The 24,582-nt window shown below is 29.5% G+C and overlaps 1 protein-coding gene across 1 annotated transcript; it reads left to right on the top strand.

Annotated features, from left to right (window-relative positions):
- The first annotated feature begins 329 nt into the window (after nt 1-329).
- On the top strand, nt 330-24,515 carry LOC113549861 (soluble guanylate cyclase 89Db-like). Its single transcript, XM_026951344.1, has 11 exons — nt 330-371; nt 5,976-6,402; nt 10,366-10,799; nt 17,539-17,765; nt 18,406-18,513; nt 20,212-20,380; nt 21,670-21,816; nt 22,504-22,657; nt 23,634-23,743; nt 23,911-24,000; nt 24,090-24,515. Exons 1-11 carry the CDS (start codon nt 330-332, stop codon nt 24,165-24,167), a joined length of 1,986 nt encoding a protein of 661 aa, XP_026807145.1. The 3' UTR covers nt 24,168-24,515.
- The last annotated feature ends 67 nt before the right edge of the window (nt 24,516-24,582 follow it).

The following is a 24,582-nucleotide window of genomic DNA, read 5'->3' on the forward strand; positions in this document are numbered from 1 at the left end:
CAAATTAAATAATCAAAATTAGAGAAATTAGCATGGACTATTATGATTCACGATAGGAATAAAAGTATATTTGTTTACGTGTATCTGGTACTTAGTCAGTTTTGAACATAATTATAAAATATATTGTCCTTCATTGAATCGAATTATTTTTACTTCATTATTATGATGTTTACGGGCTGCACATCGTCAATTGCGTCAAATGATAATTAATTATTTTCGGCACGTTTAAAAATCGTGCGTCGCAACGGAACCATTATGTTTACCTGTAAAAATAATCAGTGTGTTATTGAAGTGCCTGTGTCACGGTTTGTTTAAGGAAACTTCACAAAATGTACGGGATGTTATTAGAAAGCGTACAATACTTCATTCAGGTATATATGAGTTATATATTATTTGCAAATTATTTCTTTGATTATTGCCTTCTGGTAAGATTTAAGTTTTGTACAAGCTGTTCAGATAGCCGCTATCTTATGATGCTTGAGTAACACATGTTATTTAGTTGGGTGGTTATATGTTGAGTGATTGATAATTATTTGTTTTATACTGACTCTTTAAAGAGTAAAATAATTGTTTAATAAATTAAATAAATAATTATTAATTTAATTGCTATATGCTAATATAATATAATATATAAATCTAATAAAAATATTTTAAAAGTTTTTCATGTCTAGTACTCAATAATATTTTTTTAAAGATTTAAGTCATTAAAATTAAAACTGCGGCATATTAATTTTTAAGTTAGCTAAAAAAAAAAAAATCAATTTTGTTAAAAACTGTGTAGAAATTTCAGTTTTTCTCAAATCGTTTTATTTTATAAGTACTGGAACACTTTTAATTTTGTCACCAAAATATCCACTATAGGTTCAATTTGATACAAGTCATCACTCTTGGAATAAAAGTTTGTATATTTTTTTGCGTCGGACAAAATTATTTTTAAACTGTTAGCTTAATTATAATTTGACATCTTTCAAAAAAATGGAAATCATATGCGGTTCTCTAATTGAATATTTGTAATAATAAATATATTTTGTGGTACCAACACGAGTATAATTTTTATTAAGTTTTATATTTTCTACAGCCATAGTTTATAAGTACGCGGGTTATCAGAATCGTCATCAGCGACAAATATTATTTTGTGGATAGCCACCACTCAAGTCTTTTGATGGGTTATTAATATTTACACATACAACTGTGTTTTATATAAAACTGCAGGACTTTATGACAGTGTTATAATATTTGTAGGGTAAATAACTATAGAACAATAATTTGGTAAATCGTAACTTCTTTTTTTACCACGTTTTTGACGAGTGTAATAGGATTTTTATATCTTACTACATTGTTAAACGTAAACATTGGATAAAATATTTTCGAAAACCGACATTTACATATTAATAAAAATACTAGACTCTGTATCCGGTGACATAATTTCATACCACTATTTTAATAAATTAAAAAAAATCACCGTAAAATCAATAGTGCACAAATCTAACCTAAAATATATTCAGATTTAGTATAGCGATCGGCATTGGCATGTTGTTATTTGCCCGACATTTCTGAGTTTACAAGATTTTCACGTAACCCCCTCTTATGCTTCTGTCTATATTCTACGCTGATTTTAAATAGTAAATTGCCATATCTCAGTGCAGTTATGTATTCCGTTCCCGATCTTGTCACGCGTGACTAAAATGTCAACTCGATTGTTATTTCCATTTGAATGGTGTGGAAATTATACTCGACTTGACGAGTTGATGTTTTCGATTGTTCAGAGAGTCCCTAGCCCAATAAGTAATAAACTACGAAAACGATCTACCTATATTAGGTAGTGAGTAGTGAGTTGAGTTTATCTTATATACGTGTTGATTTGATATATTATATATATATATATAATAATAATGGTACGCACGTGTTAAATAGGTATAATAAATATATTATAATAGTGGAGCGTTTTATTTTTGCTTGTTTTAAGTTTTTTTTTAGTTTTACTAAACTTTCCTTACACGAATTATATTTTAATAGATTGTGTAATTACATCAAACATACCATTTGCGGTCTTGGGTGTTTTGATCAACCACTGTTCATAAGCTGATTGAAATTTGAATAAAAAACAAGTTGTATTTTCAGGTACATTTATATGTATTTTGTAATTTGCAAGTTGCATTCATTGTGTACACGTTACAAATCTTCTTGTTGTAATCCTTCAAATTTAACGTTAATGTTAACTATTCCCTCTACTCTATGTTTCTTGCATATTACACTCTGAGAAAACAAGCACAAGATATACGTAACATCAAACATCTCATATTCGTCTGTACCGTGGTTGTGGTCCTAATTTATCAACGATAATCACTATTTACGTCTTAAATTAATAATAGCACTGACTATCGGAATTCGGTAAAAAAATTTAAAAAATATATTTTCTAGAATAATAGATAGGTACTTGGTTGTTAAATTATAAACAATAATAACGTTTATTACATTAATACTCATTTAATATTTGCATTGAAAACCATTAATGAGTATTTCGAATATTCTAGTTATACCGTCTAGTAATACTTCGCATTAGTACCGCACTGATTTCCATTAATTAACCATACATTGAATATAGCTTATAATAATAATAACATTACAAGATCCTAAAATTGTTTATGGTATGAACAGTAATGTTAGTAAGTATCTGATGATATTTCATCACCCTTTACGATAGAGCAGTGTTCACAAAGAATCTATATTATAATAATATAATAATATGTACTTTATTAATTTATACATGGATAAATAATATAAGAGAACAACTAAAATTAAAAATTATTTACTCTAAATTATTTTTATTAACATCAATATAAATAAAATTAAGAATCATAGAATAAACTGATTTTAAATATTATTATTTTAGGTGAAAACTATAGTAATTTTATTAAAACTAACAATTAAGTTTAAGTTAATAAGTAGTTTAGTGGTATTTATGTTGTGAAAATATCTGAAATTAATTTTAACATTCCACTAGTACTCGTCAAATATATATAAATTAATGAATATTTTGAATGGCAATAGAGTAAAAATAATTAAAAATAAAAAAAAAAAATTATATATTATCATCAGTTTTAAAATTCTTGTTATGATAAAAACTTATAATTATTCAACTCTAATATAATACCAATATATTTTTATTAAAAATAACACTAATCGCTATATAGTTAACATTACGCATGATTGAATATAAATTAAAAGTTGACGATTTGATTTTTAATAACATTTCAAAAACTGTTAAAAATAATAAATATTTTATATACCAAAAATATAATTAAAATACGCTCGTTTTTGGTAAATACAATTTTATGTTATTTTTGCACGCTTTTAGAAATCTCTCATTTGTTAAAGTAAATAAATGTATGGTATGGATCATCGTTAAAAAAAAATAATAACAGTAATACTTACTGTGAGTTTTAAAAATATTTTGACTATTATATGTTGTTAAATCAATATAATATACAAACAAATCAGAATCAATTGGTTTTATAGCTTTAACATCATATATATAATATGATATCTCCAGTTTAATTCACTAACCGTATACTGCTACGATGCTGGATTTTATAACATAATAAAACTATTTTATTATAATTCAATAAAACAAAATGTCCGATTGGTTACCGACAATAATCAGTTACATAAAAATATTTTATGTACGTTTGTGATATAAAATATAATATTGCGTAATCGGGTAATCCCCTTCTTCGATAAATGGTATAAAAAAGTGTCTCGTCCAGGATTTAGTTTTGTGGAAATAATGTTATGCGTACATGTTTTTCTTAGACGAGCGTTAAACGTGTTTTTTTTTTAAAATCTTTACATTATAAGTTGATATGCTTAAGTATTTCATTATAATATCTTCTTTCTTTGTGGTCCCAAAACCTTATAAATTTATCATATATGACACGAGCTTATGTGATATATAATATCAAAATGATATAATTTTGGAATATTTGATGTGTATTTTATAACCTTTTTTTTTAATGTTTTTTTCTATACTTTTACTTTGCATTTTGAATTACCTATAATTATTGTATTTGGTTTTTTTTTTATATATCTATTATTCTTACCGTAGAAGGATTAAATTTTGGTGTATTAGTTTGATTACTTTATACAAGTAATTTTTATGATGTACGACATTATTTATGAACTTTTTTGAAAAACGATTAATTGACATTTATTTTTGTAACTGCTTACTTATTGGGTTACTGTCGGTGTTTGATGTTTGCGATCCTGATATGTACATATTATACTATCTATATTAATTATTTTCACTAGAGCCTATTTTATATTTATAGAAAAAAAACTATTCAGTATTCATAAGTGTCACACTTTTAATTTTGAAATGTTTAATGCAAGTAAATACTCGTTAAGTATTGCACACATGTAATCAAATTACTGACAACTGAAAATAACTTTATTTTGTTACCTACTGTTGTTTTTTTTTAATGGAATTTATTATTTACGCTATACAATAGGCCTATAACAGGCATGTCATTAATATTTCATACATTTATACAAATTGTAGAGTGTACATTGAATATAAAAATAATTCAATAAATTTATATTTCAGTAATTTTCATTTATACATTGTATTAATACGTTTGAAGAAAATATATAATATTGTTATGGGGTCATGGGGGTGTCGAATTTTATGCTCACGGTCCTGAATTCTGATTGATAAACTCATACAGTGGACGTCGCTTATTGCTGTAAGACTCAGTTTGGGACCAGCACAAAGTAAGTCTTATAATCGAATAAATCGTATAGGTAAAGTGGAAAAAACAAACAAAAATTTTAATTAATTATTAACTTTATTTTGCTATTTTTCTTTTACAGTTAGGTACATATTATGCATTATTATATATTAATAATTAAATACATATATAATATACATACATTTTAAACTTTATTATTACTTTTACTCATTACAAATGAAATCATATAATATTTAATATTTTGCATTATACGATTAATCATATTTATTATCTACTGAAAAAAAGTATTAAAATACATTTTGGACTTTATTTGTTTTTTTTATGATTTTTGACTTTTGCTCTTACCCGTATTGTATATTAGAATAATACATGAAGTGAAATCACGACAATAAAAATAACTTTTCAAAACTAATTTATTTCAAAAATGTCTACATTTTCTACAGTGTTTTACGAAATTTGAGTTTTATATCCGAAGTGGTGAATCTTACAAATTGAGTCTTCATTTAAAAATAATGTATTTGCTTACGTTCGGACCATTCCAGACGATTTTGAGCGTAATATGCGTCTAAACCTTGTATCTGTGAGTCTTATAATCGTCGTCTATTTTACAGTGTACATCAGGCACGTATACAAAAAAAAAAAACTTCGAGTACAAAATATAGCAATATAAATTGTGCCGCAGCATAATAAAATAGTTTTTTCCTCGTTACTCGAAATTATTTCCGGGAGAGGGGGGGGCGCTCAACGCCCCTGTATACATGCCTGGTGTACATCATAGTATCATATATTATCACGTATCTATCGAAAAATATAACGATATCTGAACTCGTATATATAATGGGGACGTTGTACAAAAATAAAAATCAGATTGACAGGTGGTGGTAGGGTTATATTTACAAGATGATACGATAAAACGGCGTGATTCGATGTCAACAGTATTGTGATAAATTTTATCACGCAGCGAAACCCAAACTACGACGAAACGATTTCCACATTCAAATATATCTAATTAGTTGTAATTTTTTTAACGTGCAATATAAGTATACTCGTATAGATTATACTACTATAGTATGTAAATAATTATGCATTATTATATACGTAATTAAAAAACGTCGAAGTGCTTAATCCGCGCTTAGGCGAAAATATTTCACGAAATGTGGTCACTCCGATTTTACATCGTGTAATTTTTTTCACATATATATGTATATATTATTATTCACACTGTAGCTCGAGTACGGCGAGAGCGCCTGGCGCGAGGTGGTCCGGTTGGCCCGGTGTAAGTGGTACGTGTTCAACACGCACCAGATATACCCGGACGGACTGATGCCCGAGCTGGCGGCCGCCGCGGCGCAGCTGCTCACGGACCCGACGGACCGGAGCGGCGAGAACGTCGAGCCGACCGCCGACGGGTTTATGCGGTACTTCGGCCGGTGCTTCGTGCGGTTCTTCAGCAATTTGGGCTACGACGCGCCAATCCGGGCCACGGGCCGGTACTTTTGCGAGTTCCTCAAGAACGTGGACAACCTGCACCTGCAGATGCGGTTCGCGTACCCGAAAATGAAGAGCCCGTCCATGTACATGTCGCACGTGGACCGCAACGGATGTGTGCTCGTCTACCGGAGCACCAGGCGCGGGTTCACGCAGTACTTCATGGGTGAGTCTCATAGATAATATGTATTTATATAAATTATAATATGTGAATCTGGTCCATCGACAGCGGATGTCGACGACGGTACCAGTAGACATATAATATAATAATCAGTAAACGAAAGTTTGTGTATTAACTGTAGACGGTGTCGCGTGATTGGTGGAGGGATAGTAGGGTGCTTTTAGAGTGTTGAGTTTTCAGTTACCCCGGTCGACAACGCGCGTTTGACAGTGATCGTCCTAATTTTCTAAGTATTTTTTTTTTGTCGTAAAGTGCGTAAATTACTCAATGGTTTTCGTAAGGGTTATGTATTTTTTACTTTTTACTTTTTACTTTGAACTTGTTTCTTAAGTTAAATATCGGGTAAAATAGTTTTATATTGGTAATATAGATGCGTTGAGAATATTGCTTATTATGCATTGGAGCATATTATTTACTCCACATGTTTGATACTTGCGTTTTTAATAAAAAGTATTCGTTTAATATCACGTTTATACAAAACTAAAAACTTAAAAACAAATAGATTTTATTTTAAAAGTGTAATTTATTAGAAGTTAAAACACTGATTAAATAGACGTGTATATTTTTATAAATAATTAAAAAATACCTTACTAACTTTCAAACTTTATGAAGAATTAAATTATTTTTTCGTTTTTTTTTTTTTTTTTTTGTTAAACCATTCGAAATTTGATTTTTGGCAAAAACAAATTTACAAATTTCACTTTTAAAAAAATTTTATTTTAACGAGATAAACGTCGTTGAAGTTCTTTTCTACAGCCACATCCAGTTTAATCACCATTTAATTTTATGTGATCATAAAATTAGCATTATAGAAATATATTAAGCAATAAAATACTAGGTATAAGATATTGGAAAAACTGACTTGCAACTGTGTTGTACCTAAATAGCCTATACAAAACGCCGCGTATTCATAATAATTATTATATTGTCAAATTTTTTACACAACGAATAGGTATTATACTCATAGGATGCCCAAAAAAGTATCGCCAAAAACGTGTACCGAGTATTGTAAAGTATACAGTTGTTAAGACAACATTAAATTAAATGTACAAAAAAAAAGGTTTCTAATTTATTTTTAAAATCTCTTCAACTACACCCGCATACTAATTTTATACAATTATGCGTCAGAAAAATGTGTTAACGTTACCTATTGAATCACAACGACTTTGAACAATAAAATTGGTAGCCAATTATATTGGTATCCTGAAACCTCATAAGTGTAAGGTAGATAAGGTAAGGTAAGAAAATATTGTTACGTTACAGAGTTCAGAATATGCAAAGTATGTTGAAATATATAGGAATCCGACGAAATGTATTCCCCCATTACCTTCAATTATTTCCACTGCTTTTCTGGCACAATAGTGGTTATTAAATTTTTCTGTAGGAACTATATATAATATATAATGTATAATATAAAAGTTAAAATTACAACTGACTATTTTTACATATAAAAAATATCAGTTTATTATAAATGCATGCAGTTTATTTTTATTGGTTCAATGAACACGTGGGTCTTTAATTTCAATTTAAAATGAAATTGAATTTTCGTTAACGTTTCAAATAATTTAATTGAATATTTATGTATAATACGTCTTTAAATTCAACTTAGTATCAAAATAATATTTATTTATTTGAATACAATATACGTATAATTGTACCAGCACGTGTTATATTCAAAACACTGTATGAAAAGAAAAATAATTTATTTCTTGTGATTTAGTTATGCATGTTTAATAACATGATGATGACGAGTACACAATATCATAATACACATTAATAATACCGTACATTCACATATTTTAATACAATTTATCTAGAGAAAAATGTCCAGATGATGTGCATATATCTCGTGGTATTTCAATAACGGTTGCTATTGCGGTGTAACATTTCAATATCAATATTATATGTTGATACCATTCGTAAAGCCCGTAAAGTATAACATAGTTGACTATAAGCTATAATAATATATGTTATTATCGCGTGTCTCTTCACCTACGTGCACACATTGAATCCGATTCGCGTACTAGACGACCACCGTAATTTTTTTTATTGAGATTAATCTGGATATTGCATTTTTCTTTTGTTGTATACGTACACCCACGACGCCACAGCTATAGTAGTGCCCGCATACGCGCTAACGTCTATACACAAAGTTTTAAGTTGATTCGATAGCTTATGTGGAACAAACTGTCTGAAAAACATCTGTTCCCCGCAGTGAGGATTGTAAAAGCAACAGGATGATTGACGGTCTGCGGCGCACCGCACACTGCAGTTTTATAATATAATGATATGCCCGCCAAATCAATTTGTACACCCATTCGCACGGCGATGGAGAGAGAAACGGAAGTCGAAACGGTAGTAATATAGTGGTATATATATAATACTATGGGGGAGAATAATATTAGTTATATCAAAAGTCTCGGTGAAATAATTACTATTATTATACAGTGCTGCAGTATCGCGGATTAAGTCCCGAAACAAATGCATCTGGCGTGCACATCATCCCTGGCAATCGTTCAATTAAACTTTGCCATCGTCGGAAAAACACGCCGCTACTGCAATCGTCGAAAACGTCAAATAACGAATTTTACCCTTACCGATTTTATCGTCCGATCCGTACTGTCATGATCCATAAACTTTCAAAGGTCGTCCGTGGCAAATCAAATGCACGCAACGCAACCAGCCCGTCGTCAGTTATATATTATATTATATTATCATGCACTCGTGCACCGCGTAATCCATTATATTAATATAAACACCATACACGCTCAGAAATTCACTTAGTGCAACGTGGTATGGGTTATAGCGTATGTACTGCTCGCGGAGAAACTTTTTAAACCTTCACCATCGGCTCGGCAGCAATATTCAATCAGACTCGTCAAACATACCATCATGCATTATTAGTATTACTTCATATTATTTTTTATTATAATTGTAGTTTAACGCAGATAGTGATACGATGCAGTTCGTATACCTAACACACGGGGAATTCTGTGAAATGATTCTTTCGGAGATCCTATAGTACACAGTATAATATACTGCAGACGTCGAGAGTTCACCACCCAACAATAATAATGTTTATAAACATATAACAGACGAATACGTAGGGGTATATCTAAAGTTTGGATATGAGAGAGAGAGAGAGAGAGAGAGAGAGGACGATTACAATATTTTAATATAACGATTCGTTGAATTTTTTTTTAACAATAACTAATATTTTATTTTTTATATAAATTTATCAATTTTATTAGTCTGAAATTATTACTATAAACACATGAAACACTAAGGACGACCAACATTATGTCTTTCCAATATGTAATTTAATTTATAGCATCTAACAATAACACATAGTTAAATAAAATATATTCGCTGAGCAATTAATATTATTTTAGATGTTTTTGATTTAAGAAAATCTATAGTACTATATCGATAGACTAAAATACGCACGCGACTAAAAAATATGGCGTTTTTGAAATCGAATAAAAGTTTTTAAGTTGAAAATCTAATGATAAAAATATATGAAATATGTTGGTGATGGTGTACAACTATGCTTATCCTATTTTTAACAAAGTCCGATTTAGCTATAAAAATTAATAAAATACATGATACTTACTTTGTACACTGAAATTATAAGTCTGAGTATTTATTTTTATTTTTATCGTTATCACATTGCCTAAAAAAAGTACGTCATACATAGATGGCGAAAAAACGACTAAAAATAAAGTTTGAAAAAAATTTAAGTTTATATTAACTTTCGATTAATATATTAGTTTATGAATAGTTAAACGCATATATTATTATATTTTTGTACTTACTGACTACTCGTAAAAATAATTACAATCCGTGTAACTTAATCGCCGTTTTTTTTAATGTTCAGCACTCATCGTATAACATTAAGTAACGAGTAACGGCTATAATACAAATAACTCCCATACTTTTACTTTTCAGGGCAACTGGACCAGATCGCCGAGGAGGTGTACGATACGAACCTCAGAATCCGCGTGCTGCAGAGCGAAAATACGTCCACGACCTCCGTATCTTCACACCTTTCGGCGGCGGCGGCTGCGGCGGCAACGGCGGCTGGCTTGCAGAACGTGCTCGTCAAGTACCGGTTGGACTTCGACAACAGCGCGTTCGTCGACCAGCACGCGGCCGTGCATACCTTCGACCGTAGTCTACAGCTTCCGTCCATACCCATCAAGCTGCTGCTCCGGCTTTTCCCGTTCGGCGTGGTAATCGACCAGGACATACGCATCATGGACGCCGGCGAGAAGCTGCTCAGCGTGTGGGGTGCGTCCACGGCTGACGACGTCCGCGGCCACCTGCTGGTCCAACACTTGGTGCTCAGGCGACCCAGGGACATACCGTTCACGTGGACCAACGTGAGTACACTCATACAGACATTAGACTCATACGTGATGTTATATGAGTATAAATATAATATAATATACAGTGACGTGACGAACTTTTAAGATCAATCAGTTGCGAGCAAATTATCCCGTACAATTATGACCATCCGAATCTACATTGTCCACTCTTATCGCTAAGCTACTCTAAATATAAATACACTAACCCCTTTTTTACTTCGTTACTACCTGCACAAAATCAATCTTATCACTACATCGTTATGCCATCAATCATGCGAAAATCATTGTTTGTTAAAGCACTCGTACATATAATTAATTAGTAGATACGTATTGAATATTTAGGAATATTTTATTTTAAACGTGCTTGATTTTTCACGTTTGAACTTCGAATATGTTTGTATTTCGATATATTTTTAGAATTATTTGTTTATTCTCAAATATCGTTATACTTAATATACTTAAAAACACGAAGATTTTTTTCCAAAGTATTTGAGGGGGGATTACGTGAAAGTAACATCACTATTTGAATTGCAAACGAAAACCTTTGATTTTTCTACGTATATGTTTTATTTTAAGTAAATCATTTTTTTTTTTAAGAGCTGATGTATTGAAATTAAAATAAGTAGTTTTTATAGGGTGCAGCTATAGAATACTATTTTGTACACAAAGAAGATAATATCTTTTTGAATATTCAAATCAATTATTATAAAATATTAATATAGATAGCGTATATTTTTTATCTAAAATATTAAATATTTAGTATACAGGGTGATTATTTTATCAAACAACACTCATTATTTCAAAAATTATTAATGTTTTTGAAAATATTTTTTTACATAGTTTCAAATTGTTAAAAAACAACGTTTTTATTAAAAAATTTATGTTTTTAAATATTTTTTATCCTTAATATTTTTTAAGTTTTTTACTTTTTTGAATAACAACATAGTTTTTTAATTTCATATTCCATAGCAGAATAATTTGTTGAGTATTTTGATACATAAAAATCGAATTTAGGGCGAGTAGTTTATGAGTTATACGTATTTAAAGTTTAGTTGCGCGGAGATTTTACCCCGCAAAATGTTTGTCTACTACTCCGCTTGTCTAAACTAAATTCGAATTTGATGTATCAAAATATTCAGAAAATTATTTTGCTTTGGAATATGAAATTAAAACACTATGTTGTCATTCAAAAAAGTAAAAAACTTAAAAAATATTTAAAAATATAAATTTTTAATAAAAACGTTGTTTTTTAATAATTTGAAACTATGTAAAAAAATATTTTCAAAAACATTAATACTTTTTGAAATAATGAGTGTTTTTTGATAAAAGAATCATCCTGTATACTAGTTATTTAAACAAATTATTATCTCTGAATGAAATATAAAGTGTAATTTATTTAACATTTTTATTAATGAAAAAAAAAAAAAATGTTAACAGAAAGACTACAATTTAATAGATACACCTAATAGTATATTATATAGTACATAGGAGTTTCAAATATTTTCTAAAGCATTTCAACCATAATATAGATAATAATATTGCGGTTGACAATAAAACATAAGTTGTTTACGATTTTATGAACTTGATTAACTTAATGTTATTAGGTAAGAAATATACAGTCATTAAATCAACAAAATAAATAAAAACGGATGAATTTAATAAACTATATAGTTATGTTAGTACTTCTAACAGAATTCACAACTTTACGAATAGCTCACCCCTCAATGTAACTTAAAGTTAAATACAATCATGAGTTTCCAAACAAAATATCCATAGCAGTGAATTATTTGAACGCATTTTTTACGAAACATTTTTCTTTTGAACTTTGAAAAAAAAACTAGAACTAAAATATCAATTTCTAATTTTGTCCTTTTTAAACCAATGACATCATTTATAAAAAAAAATACAGCTTATTACGTACGTTATTTTTTTTTTGTAAAATGAGTTTTTCCACTTTTTCACTTTTTCTGTTTTCTTGGTAAACACATGTATCTTATACATAATTCAATATGGCTATATTATATTAGTTTGCCAATATTGTACAGTTCAATTGGTGTTAAATCGAAATGACAATTCTTTGACACGCTTTGAATTCTACGGGTTTTTTCAATTGCTTGTTTTATTCGTTATAACACGAATCATTTGAAACTAGCGCTGGATATGATCAAATAGTCTTTTTAATGTATTATTTCATAAAATTTGATTTGCTTCGACTAAATTAGTTACAATCTATATTAGGTATGGTTTATGGTACAAAGTTGAGTAACCACGGATCCGGCCATATAATTTTTATTTTTAATTAAATAACATTGTTTGTCAAACGTGCGAATAAAATGTTATTTCTATAGTTGTATGACTCAAATATTTAGATGCGATTATATAAATAGTGACGATATGTTAGGTAGGTACTTATACGTGACCCATCGAAATGACGAACGGATTCACGAAATTGACACAAAACGAATTAAAAACGAAAATAATTATCATCGTCCGTCATTAACATATAAATTGTATGAGGTGACGAAAACGATTCTATTCAAGTTCACCGCTGCGATGATGTGATGAAAACTGACGACTCAGATCAACGCGTGACGTCCACGCGGTGATCCTGACATAATAATATTTATGAAGTAATTGTGAAACTCAGTCGGGTAGTTTTCGAGGGGAGATTTTCATTAAAAAAAATCTGACCATACATTATGTGTTATTACATTTTATACGTTTTACTGGGAAATTTTACGGCGTTCGTGTAGATTGCGGGTGGCGGTGGTTGAATGACATATGGGGTTGGTTGTGATAGATTCGATTTAGTCGTCAAGTTAATCGGAATAATAATAATAATACTTTATTCGTTTCGACGTGCGTTTAATAGGTATGTCGTACTGACGCCACTGATCGTGGTTTTTCACGTCATTGTGGCGATGTACGCTGTAAATTTATTAACCTTTTCGACGTTTAATGGCTTTCCGTTGCATCCGTTGAATGTGCTTTAATTATGAAATGATTGATGAGACTTATATGTTATTATGATGATACAAGTGAATATTAAACCCATATTATATGATGCAGACACACTTATGAAAATTAGACATAATATTAAGATCGTTATGAATTAAAAAAATATTGTCAAAATTATTTAAATCATCTCCACATATTTAAATTATTGTGTTTTACAGGCCGAGGACCTATACCTATTAACTAGTTTTTATAATATTATTTTGCTTTAATAGTTTTTTTGGTGTTTTTCATCCGTAAACAATTTCAATCGTATTATTTATAAATTTATTAACGTTGCATTATATTAGCAATTATTGGATGTAATATATTATGTAGTGTCTTACCGACTCGCCGTTTTTTGTTCAAACAAATAAAGTTATGTAGGAGCTATACCACAATAATCGAATTTATTTCAATAATACTGTTTATTTATTATACATGCCTCATTTGGATACTTTACTTTCGTAAATTCATAATATTGATAGTTAGATTAAGATAAAAAGTGTTAAAAAAACATGACAAAAGTTAAACTATCATTTTCTTAAAACCTGTGCCCCTATTGAAAAAAATTAGGTTATTTTTAAAGGCAGCATTATTGTGTCAGAAATGTATTTTTCGATAGTTTTTACTGTTTTTAGGGAATTTAATTCTAGATTCTAGCTATATTATATTATAAAATACCTAATAATAATAACAAATGTATATTATAAAGTATGTAAATATAATTAACTAGATCACTTTATATTATTTTATATTTTATATTATATTACTTATTACCAACATGTTGTTTTTCGTTTTACGTGTTTATTTTTATTATTCTTTTGCGCACTTTAAAAATCGTATTTTGATAGAAAAATATACAGATGTGATTTGTGGTGCTTATTTTGTTACTTTTTTTTACATAGATTCGTTGTTAATATTTAGGTAATATTTTAAAAGTATAGCTGCAATTATTTTAAAACAAAATTATTATTTTTAAAGTATTTTAAAAATAAACCTGCTTATATAAAATAAATATCAAGTTGTTATTAATCTTTATCCGTGGCTTATTTTAATATCATTTTGGAAATTAGTATACTTACATCAGTATAAAAATATTTTACTATAAAAAAAATACATCCATAATGATATTGGTATATTTATTATTTTTGCATTAAGCCGTCTCGATAGTTTTGTTCGTAAAGAAATAATAAAGTTTATTATTTTTAGTTTTAAAACAAAAATTTATGTAATAATGATTATTATTGCCGTTATATATATTTAATATATATCATTTTAGAGTAAAATAATTAGTCGCAAATATTTATTTCACTAAAAATATTATTAGACTATTTAGTAATAATATGCATTACAATATTCACAATTATCCGACTGTATTTGAACGGAATTGGAAAATCGGGAATTAAAAACTATTACTTATCATCTCATACTGAACCTCGATGGATCAACAAAATTGTATACTTATTCGTACTGATTAAATATAATTTACTGTACAGTTATAATTTTATAAATATCATATTTTGTCGTTCGACGGTGTTTAAAAAAAATCGACTCGCTATCCATAAAACCGTCAAGGCAATAAAATTCGAAATCCTATAGAAATATCGTTGTAATTTTATCGATAATCTATAATAGTGTGACTACAAAATATACTAATATTATTAATGAAATTGATTCGTATTAATGGTGAGTAGTATTTGCTAGTACGGCACCATTACCTCAATGTGCAAATAATATTATATATTATTTACCTATACCTACATTTTATATTATATAACCTAACCTAACCTAAGTACCGGAATTCCGTTTCTGGAATTTCTGTCGTCTGAGTCGATAACATCAACAATGATTTTCCTAGTCGCCGAAGCAATATGTGGACGGTGATAATAATATATACATTTCAGTGTACCTACGTCGCTGCAAATCGTTGTCGATACGTCTACGAAATGAACCGAAAACGGTTTTTGGTATAATGACGCCGAGGTAATACAATTATTACGCTCTAGTACATCGGTGAAATATCGTACACAACTATAGTGCTGTCGTTTATAGACGATTAACCCAACGATATTCCTGACAATTATTATGCGCAATAATATGTATACACTACGCATAATATCTGGGTTCGGTCGACATCCTAGTCTAAGTATAACACTGCCTGCAGATGTTCCGTCACTGTCCTGCGACGACCGCACGACATTGTCGCGGAAAATCATTTTCCATTAACAACAAATTGTCTATTCGTACCGAAATAATATATAGTGGTAGGTATATTACTGGGGTGCGTATTAATCGTATAATACATAATATACAGGATGACTCGCTCACCAAACATGCTTATCGTCTTTTTTTCTACAACTATGCGGTTATTTGAAATCTGATTTTCGAAATAACTAAATATACTTAAGACAATATTATTTTCAAATTGAGAATCCTTTTTTCACTAAAAGTTAGTTGATAATTTTTCTGAAAATTGGTATGTATCAAAATCAAAGTTCGAACGAGTAGTTGTTGAGTTCTTTAACTTTTTCTACCAGGATAATATACCATGATAATTGATAATGTTTTTGGAAAATATGGGAGCTATGATGATTTTAAAAATGTAATTATTTAAAATTATAACTTGTAAAAACGTATTATTTCGTTTTTCAATGTTTTGTAAAGAAGAAATAATAACTATACATTTATGCGTTTTAGAAGTTCTTTTGTAGTTCTGTCCATAAGTTAAAAGATTAAAACATGGTTGCGGCTCAATCAATGAGATAGCACGAATTTTGTATTACCACCGCTACAAGTTAGAGTTCCAAGAAATTGTGTTTAAACGTCTTATCAAAAAATACCATGAAAATTAAAAATATACTTAAAATTATGACTCGACTGTTTTAGTCATTTTAAAATACGAAATTATTATTTTTTTTATAACATAATTTTGAATTAAACGATCTGTTATAATTTGAACAATAAACTTAAGTGATGACTGATATAATTATATACGGATATGAATAACGTATTAAAAAGACCACCCCAGTGGAGAAGATTTATGAATGTTTCTTGAGAATCCAAAAATGTTGCCTACCACTACCATACATAGTATTTTGAAATCACATATTTGTTAATAAATAATGCACATAGAACGATACTTTGTTTTTATGGATAAGTATTGCCTATGATTATAAGTATTGATAGTTAATTTACAATATGACGTAAATACAGTAAAACATAAAATTAAAGTAAAATAATACTCATATAAGCAACTATATAGAAGTTCATCAAAGTAATCGAATACTTGAAGTGAGTTTTGTTTGAACAGTAAATTGTTAGCCAAATGATTAGTCTGTCGGAATTTTAAACTATAAGTAAACGGAAAGATCTAAAAGCTTTTAGATCGAAGAAAACATTTTCCGAAACAACCAATACTCAGTTTACATAATATAATATGGATATGTATTTCGTAAAGGAACATGTTTGGCAGAAAATATTTAATTTACCTTTAATAATATAAAATATTTCGTGTCACAATTATTTAATCGATTTTGTAAATTTTTTGTAAAAACACTTACACAACAATTAACAGCTTATGTTGTACTAATTTAGTGACAGAAATTAGTAATTACCCGGGCTTAACTTTTTACCATAATATCTCATTATAAATCATACTAACTATATGTAGATGTAAGGACGCGTGTAATATTGTGTTACAATATGCTACTACCTTTTAAAGTTTTAATACGATTTTTTTTTATGAAATATTGATTAGTTGATGTATTTGGCATCTGTGACCTTTGAACTTGAAGTGCTACGTGGAACACATGCCACGATGCCTGAAAAAAAACTTAGTTCAACAAAAGGAGAAAAAAAATCAGTGAGCCCGTTGCCAGCCACATTGGATAGAAGGGGTAGTTATGGATCACGGAGTATACTTCTCAAAGGACAGATGAGACACTTCAAAGAGATTGACGTAGTCGTGTTCTTATGCAGTCCCGTGTGAGTAAATTGAAAATATATGTTTTTACAAACTGGCTTCAGTTTTTTGTTAATTCTCTAGAGACGCTCTTCAAAAAAACATTAAGCACACATTGCGTTTGTTAAACAAATACTTGAATATAAAATTACAATCATTGTAGAACAGAGAATGTAAATACCTACTTCATAAATTATCTAATTATTAGTTAATGTCTTCACTCTTTGTATTGTTATTAACTTAATAAACTTCCAAACCTTTATCGTTGACATAGGCTCTTATAAAAGTATTATTAATACATAAAGGTAAATCACTTAAGAAATAATCGATTGAATTTTAATAATGACACGTTAAAATTTTCATAAATATTATTTGCTAAATAATTTACAACACTCAAAAGAGTTCTTATTCAAAAATCAGAAGTTTGAATCTCCATAGGATAGTTCTTAAGTATTACAAAATATTTCAATAATTTGAAAATGTAATTTTAATAGGTTTATTTAAAAATGCCAAATACGATTTTGAATAATTGTATTATTAAAAGAAATTAGTGAGTAACACGCGTTTACTGTTTAATAATCGCCCTGAATATTAAAATTATATGTTTTACTACGACATAAATGACTAAAATCGACGTGCTTATATATTAATTATCGATTTCAGAGTGAACAACTTGGATGAACTACAGGCCATGAGTCTTTTTATGAACGACCTGAACTTACACGGATTAAGCAGAGAACTGGTACTGGCCGGCTGGCAACACTGTTCCAGGTAAAATAATACTACATAAACATATTATAAATGTGTATGAAATATATAAATATGGTCCTTATATATTATTTAAAAATATCAAAAATAAGAATTTAAATGAATATGCATACTTAGTGAATCATCCATAATAAATAATATATAAACTGTTTTTATTAACTTTCATACCTGTATTACAGTAAAATTATTTACATAATTTCCGCGTTAATACGTATAGTAATAACTCATCTTATTTTTCTGGTACATTGTTTCGAGGAAATCATAATTTAGCAACGTCATCGATTTCGGAATTTTCGTAAAATATTTAAATTTGTCAAATTACGAAAGGGGATTATCATATTATATATATATATAAATATGTATACGTATTTTTAAATGGCGAACCCGCACAGAAACGTTCGATTATTATGATGGATTCGCGTGGAGTATAATATTATGATATATTCATACACGATTGGCATCTTGCAATATTTGGAATTTTGCTGAAGGCTTGTGAAATTCCATCGCTCCATTACTGAAAAATTATACGAACTTTGAACACCGGTAATGAAATATCTCGAATATTTATTTTTTAATATTTATATATAACCACAGAGTATTCCTGTATACCGCTAACGTTTTGAATTTATAAATTCGTGATTTCGATAATCTAACTGTCCGACGCCAGAATGGTTTTCGGTTTTACTCGTTGTACCCACGTACGAAATATTATGTCCTCTTATAACACCGTGCTGAAAAATAAATCGAAAATATTTTAAATTATATAAAATATACATACATGTAATATACTAACGCGCTGGCCGCAGTGTTTTACGTACACACACGAGTTATGCGAAACGTGTTGAGATAGCAAACCCGCACGGTGGTGTTTGATTATTATGATGGATTCGCTTGGAGTACAAACATAATATTTAAATAAAATGTCGAACGTGCGTCGCGTATCGCTACAGGGACTTAGAAAATATGATTCTGGGGCGAGCGTATTATCATATATTTTGTATTGTGGGGGGACAATGTCATTTTTAAATTCGAAATCTATGATGAATCGTTTTGTGTATTTTTTTTTTTAATAATAATAAGCTAGCAACTCTAGATATCTGATATTGTAATTTTGTAGTATGCTTTTGTGCGATATCTATCATCTGCAGTACGTTTGGCGAGTATTTTTTTACAAATTTTTAAATACTATTATGTTCTCTGCGAAATGCAATTTACGCGTGTACAAATTCCACTTCCATTTTGTATTGTGTTCTTTACGCGATTATGCTGTTAAGTACATTATTATACTTTTTTTTTAGCAAAAGTGAACATTTATAAAAAAAAAAAAAACAATTTGGATATTTTAGTAATGTTTAATTTTCGTCACCACACTCGCCATCCAGTCAGTTTGGAATTAAAAATCTAATAATAAAATAATGTTGTTTTATTTTTGAGTAGATTGTAGAAACTTATATAGTTACGGTCAAAGTGATAACTAACTTTACAGAACAAAAAAAGTTTACTGGGAAATATCCCGTTAACTCAAAAATAAATAAATTAAATGCACTTATATTATGTCGTGTGTATGATGTGTGACACTATGATATGTATTTTACGACATGTTGTGAGAGAATCGAGCATTACATTGATTTATAGGGACTTCATTGAAAGATTTAATTATTATTTCGTTTTATATCACGTGGAATATGTTGACTTTTTTAGGCTGGAACTTATGTTTGAAAGGGCGGAACAGTGGTCGCAGGATTTAGAAGACAACTACGAACAGTTGGACAAGTGGAAACGCAAGGGTGATTCGTTGTTATATTCGATGTTACCTAGAAGCGTCGCCGATCAGTTACAAAACGAACAGAGCACGATGAACACGTGCAAGGCAAATATCATATTTACGTATTACGCCCCCAGATTTAAATATACTAATTATTATACACCAGCGTTCTAATATCTCTCGAGCCTTGCTAATACCGGTGACCTACTCTATCTCTATCGATTGAATGTCACTTTGCCATGATTAATATATGTATAAATTTATTGTTTATTACATCATAATACAATTATAGGTACCTAATTACTAATAATTAATAATAAAACACTCAACAAAAACAAATTGAAAAAAAAAACGAGTAAACTTATAAAAATATAACTAAAAGTCAAAATTGTATGTTTATAAAAAATGACTCGTGAGGGGGGATGGGACGAATATAAATTATAATATTTAGTATCACCTCATTCCGTCAATCAATTCTCATTTATTTCATTCGGAAATTCAATCGTCCGCCGGAATCATTTCACATATAATTATTATTTATTTTTTCAAATGAGAAGATTATGCCGACTGTAAATACATTATTATTTACATAATGTATTACGTTATGCCGAGTATTGTTTAGATACTATACCTATGTGGCTATGCGTAATTTTAAAACCAGCACAGTCAAAATCCAGAGAGACCGTTTTAGCACTATACAGGATTATCGAAATTCGCAGTTATACTAAAACAACATGAACGGATTTATTTTATGTTTTGACGTTATTGCGAGGTCGACGCCCGACATTATAACAATTATTATTGTGAGTGCTCGGGGCGATTGAATATAATAATATTAATTGGTACTGAAGCGCCTGCGAATTATGAACCGATATATGTGTTATTTTATTTTCACACTATACTTAGAAAGAAATTAAATTCATAATGAGTACATTAGTGTAAAAAATTAATGAAAAAAAAAAAGATCATTGTGATAAATACTTGCATATCCTTAAACATGTTTTTGATTATGTCAATGATTGACTTATACGTGACTATATTTTTAAAACGTATTATGACCCAAAATTAGATATAAACAACATGGAAGGTATTAGCATTATGAAATAACTTACTAGTTTATAAGTAGGTATTTACACTTATAATATGTATTCTGAAAAGTACACTGACCATAATATTATCTATCTCGTCCATAAAATGTTTTTGTATTTATTACTCGATTAGTTGCTACGTAATCGCGTTAAGGGATGGCACTCTTGCTTCCATAACTATGATTTAAACTTGCTATAAATAATAATCAATTACTGGTTTACATTTTTTAAACATATTTTATTATTATATTCATATACGTCTTTAGAATTTATATAATAATGGCCAGGTTTTTTTTTTATATATAGGCTTTTAACTTGATATCTGTGATGTTTTGTGAAGTCGAAGGGCTAAGACCACAAGCAACAATAAAAGGAGTTATGGATGTCGTTGAATGTATGAATACCGTTTTCAGCTGTTTCGATTCGCTCACGGACCGATTTAATGTCTATAAGGTAATAAATTATATTATTTTTATTAGGGTTTTCGGTTTATCGGTAATCGTAGATCATACGGTATGCGTTAAAAATATATTAATAAAATTGAAATCGAAAAAAGAACAGGACGAGAAATAAACTCAATATTTTAATAATAATATATTATAATATATTTATGTTGTAAAAAGAAATCAATTTTTAGGCGTGCGTGCCACTGCATCAGTATAACCATAACGATATAAAAACCGTTAAAATATGTGTATTATATAATAGTACCTACGCGTAGTCACGATTTCAAATTTACGAAAAAAATAATGATTGATAATATTATTAACAGAAAAATCCGCGTGTTTATATTTTGATACATTCATATTATATTTATATCGTCTAGTACTCTATACGTGGTGCATACGACCGTATAATATTAATGTATACTATAAATAATGGCAATCGATAAAGCAAACCTGACGAATGATACTTCATATATTGTTTGTGTTTTTGGAATGCATAAACGCGTATTATAGGTATATAAAGCCGCGCGAGCCGTGCAAATCGCGTGGTTTGTAAAATTAATACGATAATCTGAGACGCTTATGTTGTCCCCGCTGTTGCCGTGTAACGTTTAATTCAATTCGATATGGTGTCTGTCACGTTTTCCGGGGTGCATATTAATTACATTTCGTTCGCTTATTTTCCCGAAAACAGGTGGAAACCGTGAACCAAGTGTACATGGCCGTTAGCGGAGCTCCCGAGTACACGAGAGAGCACGCGCGCAACGTCACCGACCTGAGCTTAGAGTTTGCGGAAAATATTAGAGACTTGCAGTTTCCGTGCAATATTAAGATCCAGATCAAAATCGGTATCTAAACTTAATATAATATTATATGTTTTATAGTCTGTTCGAGTTGAGCTTAGATTTATTGGTTTAATGATAATCGCTGCCATCGCCGTCATCGTTATTACTTATTAATATTACCCCGGTTACCCCAAGCTTACCTAAAACAGGTATTAGGTACCAGTGTACCATTATGGAATAAATATTTTTTTTCAGTAAACTTTTCGTTGTTATATTACGACATTTACGGCGTTTCTTATAGTTGTACTCCCTGAGAACGGAGATATTCATCCCACGTAAACAAAATGATATAACTAGGGTTAAGTATACTAAAATAAGACACAATGTGTTCAATAATGTATTGATTAGTTAAGCACGAGTAGGAATTGAAAAATGACTTATGTAAAAATAATAACAATATATAATAATAATAATAATAAAAAAAAATATTATTATTATTATTATTATTTAAGATTATTAAATATTATAAGGTTTAGGTTTGTTCGATAAATTCGGGTGTATTATTATTGCTACTTCCCCTATTAGACCTTATTAAACACATATCCGGTATGCATTTTTCATGATTTGAAGTGTTTGGTTCTTATAAGTTATTATTTTTGGATCGATATTATACTAATGTATTAGTAATAGATAACATCTATCAGTGTTTATGATATAATTGTTTTGATCATCGTCAATAACTTTTTTAAAACTTAGTACGTACTTTATTAGGGTAGATCCACAATTAATGAGATGTAAACAATTCTTTTATTTGTGCTTACTAAAAGACAAATAAATAACTTTTGGGTTTATTAATAGTTTTTGTAGAGTTAATATATAAAAAATAAAATTATCGATTATGTTAGTTACGTATAGCATTTATCATAATTTAGTGGTTTATAATTGTTATAAATTGGGCTGTTGATAGGCACAAACTCCACATATGTTTTATCTTATATAGTTTACACAGTAATTTTGTATAAATATAAAATATGCATAGGCATTCATTCGGGCCCCGTCGTCGCCGGAGTTGTTGGCATGAAAGTTCCGCGTTACTGTTTGTTCGGGGACACCGTCAACACGGCGTCTAGGATGCAAACAACCAGCCAGGTAAACGATGAACTGAATTTCGAAATTCAAAATCTGTACATGTTTTTATGTATCTACGGATAATACTACCGTTGTATCTACTGCCTGCTCGCACCCATCACTAAGTCGTAATGGGTCGGTGGGTTTATTCGACTTTATTGTGTATTTCGTTTATTTTATCTGTTCAGCCAGGAAAAATTCATATCTCTATCACGACCAAGCGACTTTTGCCACAAAATATGTATAAGTTGACGTCAAGGGGACTCGTGGCGGTTAAGGTAAGACACACAATAACAAAACAGTTTACGGCATACGCATATTATTATCGAGAAACTATAAGAAGTTATAATACTGTTTTTATTTTCAGGGGAAAGGTAAAATGGAAACGTTTTGGGTCGAAAGAAAACCCCAAAGCCCGCAAATGGAAAAACGTCACAGTCTTTGATCGTTTGAAATCGATTGTTTACTTTAATTTTATAATAATTATATTACCTAATAAATATCGTGTCTGTTTATATTGTTTTCTCAACATCAATGAATTGTTTACACCGACTGAACGTTTTAAAATACTCGTAAAACGATTACAATACAATTTACATGAATATGTCGTTCGAAATATTATTAGATATACCTATAATGTTAATAATTCAGGAAACACGTTCACCGCCATTGCGATCTTTACATTTTGATATTATATATAATATTACTGCACATTGCGATCTTTGGTATTCGGAAAAACACAGGTTAGTAAAATATTTAAATGTACCATTGGTACGTATACCTGCGTCTAGTACGTATCTTTCATAAGCCACTGGACGGTTTATGTAAATTAAATTTATTAAACTATCGTGTTCGGTCAG

Source organism: Rhopalosiphum maidis, chromosome 1, assembly GCF_003676215.2.
Source record: "Rhopalosiphum maidis isolate BTI-1 chromosome 1, ASM367621v3, whole genome shotgun sequence".
Lineage (NCBI taxonomy): Eukaryota > Metazoa > Arthropoda > Insecta > Hemiptera > Aphididae > Rhopalosiphum > Rhopalosiphum maidis.

Bases quoted from the DNA above. Each gene is read 5' to 3' on its own strand.
- LOC113549861 (XM_026951344.1), top strand. From the start codon at position 330: ATGTACGGGATGTTATTAGAAAGCGTACAATACTTCATTCAG. The intron at 10,800-17,538 runs GTGAGTACACTC...AATATTGATTAG, and splicing joins TACCGTTCACGTGGACCAAC to TTGATGTATTTGGCATCTGT. The intron at 18,514-20,211 runs GTAAAATAATAC...TGACTTTTTTAG, and splicing joins GGCTGGCAACACTGTTCCAG to GCTGGAACTTATGTTTGAAA.